At 34.2% G+C, this 12,626-nt stretch overlaps 1 protein-coding gene across 1 annotated transcript in view; it reads right to left on the bottom strand.

Moving 5' to 3' along the window:
• Positions 1-12,626, bottom strand: part of LOC107747273 (probable lysosomal cobalamin transporter) — a 103,986-nt gene that overhangs the window by 68,725 nt on the left and 22,635 nt on the right. Inside the window, exons 4-5 of the mRNA XM_016561739.1 lie at positions 2,437-2,534; positions 726-793 (exon numbers count right to left, since the gene is read on the bottom strand). Coding sequence (XP_016417225.1) covers positions 726-793; positions 2,437-2,534 — 166 coding nt within the window. The remainder of the gene's footprint in view (positions 1-725; positions 794-2,436; positions 2,535-12,626) is intronic.

Below are 12,626 nucleotides of genomic sequence, written 5' to 3'. Positions count from 1 at the left end.
ATATATATATATATGGATGGATGGAACTTGAATAGTAGTGTACCAGAATGGAGATAGTTGAGAAGTGGAGCAAGAAAAGACCACAAAGACTAATATTTATATTTGGAATAACCTGCACTCAGGAATCATGCACAATAAGATCAGGAACAAGTATAAATAGGCTCAATTTTGAGTTTATGTTAACATTAATTTGATGTCCTGCAGTAGATTTTGAGCTCTCTGGAAATAAACTGTGTATCTTATTTACTTTGGAATATACTGATTTTAGTCTGTTAGCAGAAACTACTGATTCAAAATTGTTCAAATTACTGGTTCTGATCTAAGTTTATTGATAATCATTCATAATTTGGCTAGAGCCCTTTGTATTCCAAATTATGCAGAAATCCTCCAGAAATGTAATATTATCAGCATTTGATGTGCCCCCAGTAGAGATATCGCTCTACTAAACTAATAATGGCTACTCGGATTATAGCTACCGTTATGATACCGGTATGATTACCGTTAAGGTAATCTTAGTACAAAATCATCAAATACCGGTTATTATCAGCATTCTGTCCAACAATTTCCCAGTATTCTCACACCTGCTGTACCCCCGATGGAGGTTAAAGATGATGAGTGAATGATATAATAATGCTCACATCGACCACTCCACACACACATGGACACACACACACACATACATACACACACACACAGAATACTATAATCCCACAAATCACACTTACCCAATCAAAAGCAGCGCTGAACACACAATCACAAATCCTATTGTATACTTCAGTGCATTTTTCACTTGCTGTAATGAGAGAATAAAAAACAGGTTTATCAAACTGTATTCATCAAGTCATCAATCCGTGATAAATTACACTTCATGTAGAGAGGGGCTTTGGGCTGGAGTATAATTACATATTTGCAGCACTTAACAGTCAGGAACACAGTGTCCCTAGTTCATTCTCTGTTGCAGACATTGTGGCTCTGTTCCAAAACCTGAGCTAATGCAGTGTCCTAACTGAAATTTGGAACATTCTACATTAAATGAGCAACTTTGTGCAGCTTACAAACAGCAGTGATAACATTAAATGCATGAGAGATTCAACTAGTAATTGAGTTCATTAGTTTGGCATTAGCTTGTTGCAAAACTAACAATGTGATACTCAAATAAATGTAATTAACATAGTAAAATAAGCAAAAATGCACAAAAAATGTGTACAAATAGTATAAATAAATAAATCAAATATTGGGTGAAATAGTACATTTAATTAGACTCACCAACTTTTTATACATTTTGAAAACTTTTTTTTTTAACTTTTTTATTTTTTATACATTAATATATAATATAATATAATATAACATAATATAATATAAAACGTCCTGTATAAAGATAAACAGTAGGGATCAAATTACTAACAGGCACATATTAAATAGATTTTAAAATTTAAATCCTTATTTTTCCATTGAGCATGCCAAAGGCAACCAAATGCAATTACAAAATTAAAGTGGGATTCAATTATAGCAAGAATCAATTCAAGCAAATATTAGTTAGACTTTATTTATATATATATTATATTATCTATAAATGTAAATAATAAAAAAAGTAATAATTATATAGTACACACTGGTACAATTATACATGACAGACTAAAAGGAATGAAGACAAATCAAAAAAGTGAAACTTAAAATAAAATAAACTCTCTCGCTTCAAGCATTATCTTGGATGGATTTTTTTTCCCTAAAGCATGTCACAATGCATTATAGATTTGCATTATCCATGAAGGACATACGCAATTCTGGTCAAAACTAAGCCAAAAAAGAAGGCAGCATAATCATCCTGCCTCCCTTTCAGGACAGTACCTATGATGCTTTGAAAATGCTGCCTACGTAGGAGGCTCAATAGTTCTGGAACGAAGCCACTTCTAAGTGTTTGAAAGGAGAAGAAGGAGTGGAAAGTTTGGAAAGAGATCTTAATAACTTCTCCAAGATGGAGGAAGCTCCTCAGCATGCAATTTTGCACATCACTGTGACGTCCTTTGAGAGAAATATTTGACATTTGAAGTGAGCAGCAATATAGTGAGTAGGATGTGTTTTCATCACTTTATTACCTCAATGCAGTCAAATCTCTTGCAGATGGAGTCTAGGTGAACTCACTGGCTTATTATAAATGAACTGCCATAACTTGTAATCAGGCAAATATCACTTAGCGATACCTCAAAGGCATTTCTGTTGATATGATTAATGCTAACTTTTCTAACCGCAGACAGCAAGCCTTGCTTTACATCCTAGTATAGTACACACTATTTATTGAGTACAAATAGCTTAACGTAGCTCTTTTCCCACCTAGTTTTTCACTGTGTGTGTAAATTATCCCTGTAAGGCTGAAAGGGCAATCTGTTTCAGAACGCATGGGTGTACTGGAAAAACAAGAAGGAGTGTGAGATTTACCAAGCACTTGTTGCTGTTGTCTTCATCTTTCTCCTCATAGTAGAAATACACAAAGGGGATCCAGAGGAAGACGCAGAACAGAATGATGGAATACAGAGCTGTGAAAGAGAAAAGATGGACAGTTACACACCTGGAGCGCTCTCAACAACCAGGATCCACATTAATTACAGCACATTACGCATGATGTGTTTAGATGTCAAAGGGTCAATGACATGGCACTCATTTTGTGACCAGATGTATTAAAAAACATTAAAAATGCAGTTTGTACACATGATGACCTATGCCTCCCCTATTATCAAATTTTTTTTATTATGCATAAATTTGGCGTGTCAAAAAGTTTAAAATGTCAAGGTTGCATGAGATAGTTTTTTTTTTTTAAATCTAATTATAGGTTAACATTTTTTTTAATTCTTGTATCATTATAATTTATAAAAGGAATGAAAAGCAGGAAGCAGTTTGGAAAATACTAATATTTCATATATAAAAAAGTATATATTAAAAATATATTATATACATCACAGACAGACAGACAGACAGACAGATAGATAGATAGATAGATAGATAGATAGATATAGACGTGCATACATACACTAATATTCTAATATAAAAAATATTTATAATTTTAAATAATAATAAAAATATTTTTAAAACGTAACGTATGATTACTCCCTGCTTACAACACATTTGTTAAATCTAAATCTCTGTTGAAAACAGTATAAAAGTGTTAGTTTGTTTTTGTTTGTTTACTTTTTTTTTTTTTTTTTTTAAAGAAACCAACATAATATAGATAAGATATCAGTAAAGATCAGATTTCTAATTTTCCATTGAGCATGTCAAAGCAACCAAACAGAATCACAAAATTAAAGCAGGATTCAATTAAAGCAATCATAAATTCAATCAAATATTAGTTGGATTGTTTATAGCAATTCTATAAATGGGCTTCATAAATGATCGAAAACTATTTTTTGTATAGTACACATTGTTACAAGTATGACATGTCAACATAAAGTGAAAAATATACGGACTAAAGGGTACGAACAAAAATCAAGAGTGAAATCAGTGTCTTTACACGTAAAGATTCCTAGAAACCAATAAAACTCCCACATGATGAGTCCTAAGCCCCAAAGCGCAGACAAGCAGAAATAATCAAGTTAAAGGAGCAAAGATCAGTGATATTGCAAGAGTTTACGTAACAGACTGTGACAGGCAGAGAAAGTGATTTTGTTGATTCCTCTCTTTCCCTGTCATGCAATGAATTAAAATCGTCAGATTGGCCTATTTCAGTCCTGAAGCGGATCACACACTTCTGTGACCCTGTAAATTGTCATCTTCACTTCTCATGTAGGTTACCCAGTTGATAGAGGCGGTATGAATAATACATCCTTCTTTTTCAATTAAAGCAATCATAAATTCAATCAAATATTAGTTGGATTGTTTATAGCAATTCTATAAATGGGCTTCATAAATGATCGAAAACTATTTTTTGTATAGTACACATTGTTACAAGTATGACATGTCAACATAAAGTGAAAAATATACGGACTAAAGGGTACGAACAAAAATCAAGAGTGAAATCAGTGTCTTTACACGTAAAGATTCCTAGAAACCAATAAAACTCCCACATGATGAGTCCTAAGCCCCAAAGCGCAGACAAGCAGAAATAATCAAGTTAAAGGAGCAAAGATCAGTGATATTGCAAGAGTTTACGTAACAGACTGTGACAGGCAGAGAAAGTGATTTTGTTGATTCCTCTCTTTCCCTGTCATGCAATGAATTAAAATCGTCAGATTGGCCTATTTCAGTCCTGGATCACTTCTGTGACCCTGTAAATTGTCATCTTCACTTCTCATGTATTGTTACCCAGTTGATAGAGGCGGTATGAATAATACATCCTTCTTTGGTTCCCAAAATGTGTCATCATAAAACCCTGTAGATATGTTTGTATACATGAAGGGAGTGGATTAAGAAACTGCAGATGGATACATGAGAAAAAAATCTGGAGTACACCATATCACACAACACTCCGAACATCTTTCTCCAAATAGAAAAACAGGTCTGTAATCATATAGACTGTCTCCAATACTGGCAACACACCAGAACGGCTTGCAATGACCTTCCATGAGCGCAAAAAAATGATCCATCATTCTGTCTGCGGTCAAGTAGGACAAAAAGCTCATTTCCGTGAACATGTAAACATGCTCTGCGCACATCAGTCAAATGTGTACATGTGTGTTCATTTGATAAATGCTTCGATTTTATAAGATGGATGTGTGAAGAGGACGGCAGAGTGCCTTTCTGTCGGGTAAAACACAAATGTTTTTTAACAGCAGGCGAGGAGGAAAACAGAGCAGCAACAACATTTCAAAATAAAAACATAATGGGATGAAAACGATTATTGTTATTGTTTCATGAGCCCCGCGGCTGATTTTGCCAGCTGTTCATGTGCTTTTCAAAACTTAATTTTATGATTTCTGCACTTTTTCTGGATTACTGTGAGGGATTCGGTCATATGGCTCTTATCCGTGAGTTCAGTGGATCAAAGCTGCTCATACAGATAAACTCTGCACTCACACACTCTCGCTACAATTTACCTTCTCTCAGTTTTGTTATATTTCTGCACAGTTTTGCGTGATTAAAGAATTTCTCATGGTTTCGAGTATTTGTGTAAAGCTTTCAAGAGGCTCAACCCATCCTGTATCCTCAGAAAAATTCCTCACAGTTTGTGTTCTCAAGGCAAACCACATGCATCAAACTCTGGACCAATCCAAGGCACCCGGAATCAATTTGCTGCAATTAGAAATACAATAACAGTTTAAATTGTATCTGTCAGGAATGTCAGTTTGGTGTTTGCTAAGGCAAACATCCCTGTTTCTGTAGCATATACTTGGGTTTTGAGTCAGTTTATGTAATGGACACAAGTGATACCGCAAATCATGCGGCTTGCCCATGTGTATCACTGCTAGAGAAAATTAATACGATCAATATTTTTACTGGTATTCATAGTTTTCTACTTAATCAGTTATTGGTTTCAGCCATTTGGATTGCAACAAAATGCATAAATGCATAAATAAATACAATTTGAATTTATATATATATATATATATGTTCTCTATATGTTTTTATTTTTTGACAAACTCAAAAAAAAAAGTAAGATAAATAAAACATAACAGTAATAATAAGTAATTACAATATGGATGTACAGATGGGTGGAACAACTGAATAACAGATGACAGAGAAAACGATAAGTCAGATAGAACAACAGAACAATCAATAGACCATTAACACTAGGATTAATTCAATTCAATTCCATTCAATTCAAGTTTATTTGTATAGCGCTTTTCACGATACAAATCGTTGCAAAGCAACTTTACAGCAAATTAAGTTTCTACAATATTTAGTGGTAGCTTGTCAGTGGTGACTGTCAGTTAATGTACATATGGCAGAAATGTATGGAAAAATCAATTAGAGATGTAATCAATTAAAGACGTAATCACTAGAACAATAAAATTAACACTAGAACAATAAAATGTTAGAAAAGATGATAGAACGATAGACTGACAGAGGGTCATTCCGTGTCAACTCAACCAGAGGTCCCCGGCTCAAATTTCTGATTTTACTAATATTTTTTTCTGAAGAAAGATAGATATGTATGGTAATGAAAGCCAAAATATTAAATGTCGTGGATGAATATTTACTAATCCACTATTTTGTAGAGGGGGGTCAAAATGGCAATTTTCACCTGAGATTCAGAGCCAAATTACAGGGGTGTAAAAATGACTTCAGAAAAATCGCAGCATCATAATGTTATTTTTACACAGAGATAAGTAGGTCTGTTAGTAAAATCTGTTGACTTTAGTAATCTTTGTTGCATTATATGCCAATGGTGACCATTCAAAAATGGGCTAAAAGCACTTTTCAAGTTTTTTCTCCAAAGTTTGCATGCCTGTAACTCAAGAAGCTTTAAAGATATCTTAATGCCTTTTAAATATTGGGTCTTAAACGGGACAGACGGACGGACAGACAAATAGATAGAACAGTGAATATGCAGTCGTCTTGATTTCGCCACTTTCCCCCCTGCACTGATGGTAAATGCCTCCATATTGTGTTTGTTTGGCAGGTTGTGAGCAAGTGAAGCACCTCTAATATGCGGTAGGATAACACTGCAGGCATTATGAATTCATGAGAAGGAGGTGAGGAGCAGACACTTACAGGGGCTACAAAGCTATTTTAGGCTGGAGGGGGATATCTACAGCTAATGGACGTCTCTGAAGACAGGCCCAGCAACCCCAAAATAACTCCTGACCAAGACTCGCATGGCTGAATGCTTTCTTGAGGTGATAACATGATTCATTAGCATGATTCAAAACGTGAAACCAAAAAAGAAAAAAAATCAGACAATCATGACCACGGCAGACACTTTGGTATATAGGTTACTCGCAGCATAGATCTGTCTTTTACACACTAAACTCCTCCTAATAATCCCAAAGAGTTTTAATTAATACAAATGAAGCAGACAAAAGAAAAGAAATCCAATTTGTCCCCCCTCACAAACCACATTGTGCATCTTCGTTAATTCTGGGCACCTGTAGTGAACTAAAGCACCGAGAGCATACTGGTTAAATACACAACATGCTGTGGAAACGAGGGCCAGTAAATGTGAAAGTGAAATGTCAGTGTTTCAGTGACAGCAATTACAGCTCCTGGTGAGATTATGGCTGCTTTGGTTCGCTGTATTGTTTTAAAAATGCTGCATGAAACATTCATCTTGAATTACACTTCATATTTCATGTTGAAGTGTAACTGCTTTCGTCTAACCACAGGCAAATTCTCTGAGAAGGTTTCACCATGCAAACTGGCTAACAGATAAAGCACAATACACTGTCAGCATGCTAATTAAAGCACAGCTGAAAAAATATCAATAGTAAAATAAAAAACAAAAAAAACACATAAAAAAAAAACAATCTAGACCTAACTAATTATCTATTTGGTTGTTGGATTTGGGATTGGTAAAGTTTTTAAATATTTTTGAAAGAAGCCTCACTAAGGCTGCATTTATTTGATCGAAAATACAATAACAATTTCAATATTCTGCAATATTATTACAATTTAAAATAACTCATTTCTATTTTAATATATATTAAAATGTAATTTCTTCCTGTGATGGCAAAGCTGGATTTTTAGCAGCCATTACTCCAGTCTTCAGTGTCACATGATCCTTTAGAAATCATTCTAATATGCGGATTTTGCTGCTCAAGAAACATTTCATATTATTATCAATGCTGAAAACAGTTGTGCTGCTTAATAATTGTGTAGTAATAATGTTTGTATTACATTTTTTCAGGATTATTTGATGAATAGAAATTTCAAAAGAACTGAATTCATTTGAAACAGAAACATTATAAATGTGTTTACAGTAACATCTTAGAATAAGAGTCATAATTTATTTTGAAAATTATATTTATTTAATTTATCTATCTAGAATACATATTCATCTTACACATTCATCTCATGTCTTATCAACTAAAGAGACTCTTACATTAACTTTTACATCAACAATTCTCAGTTTATCCATATTTCATAATGAAGAGTATTATGTTGTATTGCCTAAATAAATTCACTTAAGCATCCCAACATTCATTTGACATTGACATTATAAATGATTGATTTCAATTTTTAGTGGTAGATTTCTTATATCTAGATCTATAGCGCAGTTCATCTCCATTTGCTTCTAAATAAAGTCACTACTGCACATCAAATATGGATAACATGGACATAAGACAAAGCAGGATTGCATTTATTTCAACAGGTCATCATTCTGGCAAAAACAATGAACTGTTTGCCTAAAGGCACTGAAGCAGAACCATCCAATGCTAGTGGCACACATTGCAGCACTGCTCTCTGTCCCTAGTCTTTGAGCTTTTGGAACCCAACCAGTGGGTAATATTAATCATAACAACATGAATATTAACGCGGTGAGGGAATAGGCCGCACTGCATTACTGCAGATCATCCATTTCAATCTAACCAGATATAATGGGAAAGCACCTGACTGGGGAGAAAAGTTTAGCATATTAATCCCCCTGACAAAGAGAAGAGGGAGCTAAATAATTAAACGACCAACCTCGGTCCTCCACTAAGTTCTGGCTCCCTTAGCACTGCAGCGATTCCCCCTCAGGTGTGGAGACGAGAGGGTCGACGAATCCACTGCGAGACACCCAGTTCGGACTCGTAAAAACACAATTGAGACGTCAGAATCATCTCCTGGGTATGCTTATTTTGATGGTTATTAGTTTAAGAGGGTTCTGAGTTACGCATCCCTTCAAGCTAAACTAACATACGTGTTATTTGAAAACTATATCTGCAAGTGTGTCTTCAGGGGAGATTTGGTTTATTTAAATTGTTCTCTCCTTTACAACTATAATCAGATCTAAACAACTCAACAGGCACTGACAACGTACCTTTGCTAAATTAAAACTTATTTGTTTGTGATTGTCTTGCCAATAGCAATACTTTGAATATCACATGATCATAATACACACCCAGCAGCGGGCTAGTTTCACACTCTCACTTTGTCTCGCTACTTGTGAATATGTCAATATGAAGACAGAGATATTTTAATAGGGCCTCTGGTTTAAATCTCATTAGCAAAATGGCAATAGATCTGTGAGTCTGTCTATTTTAATTGGTTCTAGACATTGTATTCAGAAATTAGTTTGCCTTGCCACTCATAAGTCACTTAAAAACCAATTTTCACCAAAACTATGAATTGTCAAAAGGCTGACAAAAATATCAAAACATCACTTTGCAGCTATGCTGCCCATCCCTAGATTCTCTGTACATAAATTATATCACATTTAATACAATAGTTTAACACTTTAATATTAATGGTTAAGGATACTATAGGCAAAAAAAACAAAAACATGCACTGGTCAATTTTGAGACTTTGGGCTATTTATAATGTGTTTGTTTTAGACTAGTGGAATGAAAACACCCACATATAATATTAATATATATATTGTTAGATTTCAATTAAATTATGTTTTCTCAAAATGTGCTTTTTTCCTGCACCGAGCCAAAAATCTCCACTTCAGTAGCACTTACACTTTACAGTGTATTCCTTTTTTTTTCTTTTCTTTTTTTACAAAGGGGTTTGTTTATATGCCATTTACCTGATTTTATACAACCTTTTATAAAAAAATCTTATTATTCATTTATGATTTTTTTTACTTTGGTTGTTGACAGTATTTTCTTACTTATGGAGTGATAAAAAGGAAATCCCATTCATTAAAACCTTTGATTCTAATAAGTCAACAAAATGAAATAAGAATTTTGAATGTGGCCTTATCCAATGGTCTGATTTCTGGAAATGTATGCAAATTGGTACATATTTAATTAGATAATTGCCACATTTGCATATTTAACCCTCGTGTACTGTTCTGGGTCAATTTGACCCGATTAGATTTTTGAGTTGTCAGAAATATCAGTTAACAATGTTTTTTTTTTTTCTTGAAGTTTTGTGACTTTTTCTCATTTAGGGTCATGAACATGCATGCAAAGTTTCAACACGCTAATGTGTTTTGACATGTCCACAAAAATTGTTGTTACGTTCGTACTGTTCTGTCAGCCAAAGATGGTAAAAATTAGCTATCATTTATTTTTTCAATCTATCTGAAATACTATTAAACCTATAGTTTTTCTTGAAATTTTGTGACTTTTTCTCATTTAGGGCCATGAACATGCATACACAGTTTCAACACGCTGATGTGTTGTGAAATGTACATACAGAATTTTTTATACGTTTGTGATGTTCACGGGTCAATTTGACCCGCATAGGCAGCCATTCAAAAGCAACTGTACAGACACAAAATAACAACAAATTCCTTTGTTGTATGTCAGAGCTCCTCAACTCTAGTCCTGAAGTGCCTCCTAGTGTGTGTCTTGATGAGTTTAACAACTTTTTAATTTCAAAGTTTGTGAAAATAATACTGTTTAGCCTTTTAACGGTAAGTCCCACTTTTTGAGCATAGACATAAAAATGACTTTTCCAGCTAAAATTGTTAAAAAAAAAGTTATAAAAGTAAATTTTTAAAAAGTTATAGAAGTTTAAATTTATGAAAATGTAAAATATACAAAAATATCTATTTTTTATATTTTATATAAAATAGCAATTTTACAAAACACGTTTACCAGCAAATCTTCAAGAAAATCAACGCCAATCATCTGAACAAGTTCTCTGCCAAATTTTAGGTTGACATCTCACAAAATGAACTTTTAAGTACGATTTTGTGGATGCAGTACCAAACTTTCCCACTAGATGATATACAGGGACTCTTGATTTCCATTTATTGTTTGAGTGTTCTGAACCATATATTTCCATAATTTTCCAAATATTTATGAAGTAGACATCCTATTCAGAAATAGTTTGGGCAGTAACTTTAATATTTGATTTGAATTCACAAACAAACCACAAGGAGTCGCGTCAAATCGGACAGGACACTCAAGGTAAGGTCTGATAGACACTCGTTTTTTTTGCTGTCCCACTACAGGAAGAAGTCTGTCGCAAGGGCATCATCCTCCAAACTCTACTGCACAAACACATTACAATGATGTGAAAATGAGATGTCAGGAAAGGCCTAGGGGGGAAAAAACTGACAAAGGACTCGGAAGATATGAGGAAATTTCAGTTTCGCTGTAACATTGTGCACATGTGATGGCATGTTTTACCTTTTCATTTCCTGTAAAACTGTCAGCAGCACATGGACCCACACGCCATAGGGCAGATGGCAACGGGACATTAATGTCATAGAAAAAAAGCAAGTGCTCGATGCCTGCTTAAAGCTCACCTCTCTATACAGTGAGACAATATAACCTTTAAGTGTGAAGCTTGACAGGATTTTCTTTTCTTTTTCATTTTACCTTGAGTCCATTGTAATCCTTTTTTTAAACTGGATATAAAAGTCTTCAATTTATCCATCCAAATTTGGCAAATATAAAATAATATTTTGTTAATGTGCAACACTAATCTATAAGTATTAAAGAAATATATTTAGATTCAACCATCAGCTTAGAAAAACAATAGAAAACACATGTACTGTATTGGAAACCTGTGCCATAAATAGGGTTGGGTATCGTTTGAATTTTATCAATTCCGATTCTGCTTATCGATTCCGATTCTTTTCGATTCCCAGTTTCGATTCCAGTGTGATTAAATAATGATATCAAACATTTAACCTGTCTCTTTTTTGCAAGCCATTTATTCGAACTGAATACCATGGACAAAAATCAACAGGCTACATAAAAACTGGACTCTTTAAGAGCTGTTTGTGTACAAAATAGAACTGCTAGAATAGTTTTTCCCCCCCCCCAATGGAAGTTGTGGTTCTCTCATGATTCTGAAGAAAAAACATTAGACAACAAAACAAAATCACATGTAATTTATGAATTAATGATTAAATGACTCACTCAAGATGTACTTGTTTCATTACTGGATGAATCAGCGTTCTTGAACTAATCTCTTATATGATTCAAAGACAAATAAATTTTAACAGTCCCTTTTCGCCACCTACTGGCGTAACAATGTAATCGATAAATCTTCATTTGAAGTGTCAAATTACTTTCAAAAGGTGATTTACTCTATTTTAATCGCTACCGTACACATCAGAGTTTATATCTGAACTATACATTTTTATCCCAGTACTTCTGTGATATGAATTTCTGTGTTTGTAACACCGAAATAATGATACTGTGTGGCTGAAAAGACTGTGAGGCTGTTTCATTCATGACAGATGACAACTGCTCTCTTTAGGTCAATGGCAGCGCGAACGCAGATTTAAATGTTCAAATCACACTGGTGTGATTGTACGCTGCACGGATGAACCAAGTGATCACAACATTGATGGCACACGTCAAAGGTTGAGGAATGAAACAGACGAATCATTGTGATTTAGGAATAGAATCACGTTGGTGTTTGAATCGTGTTCGCGATCTTTAATGATCTATTCAATTAATGTGCTTTGTCATGTTGGTGGTGACACCTTTCTTGCAACATGTTTAGCTATCACAGATATTATACTTAGCTTTTTTGGCTTCTGATCGCAAATGTAGCCAAACTTTGGAGCGCTTAGATTAGCAAGCAAGGTCCTGGCAGATCGCTAGGTCCGGTCCTCACAGATGAAGAAAAAAAAAGCGCAT

This window comes from Sinocyclocheilus rhinocerous, unplaced genomic scaffold (genome assembly GCF_001515625.1).
Source record: "Sinocyclocheilus rhinocerous isolate Xijiao unplaced genomic scaffold, SAMN03320098_v1.1 scaffold1069, whole genome shotgun sequence".
NCBI classification, from domain to species: Eukaryota; Metazoa; Chordata; class Actinopteri; order Cypriniformes; family Cyprinidae; genus Sinocyclocheilus; species Sinocyclocheilus rhinocerous.
The sequence above is the reverse complement of the archived record's forward strand: the minus strand, read 5'-3'. Positions and strand labels throughout refer to the sequence as shown.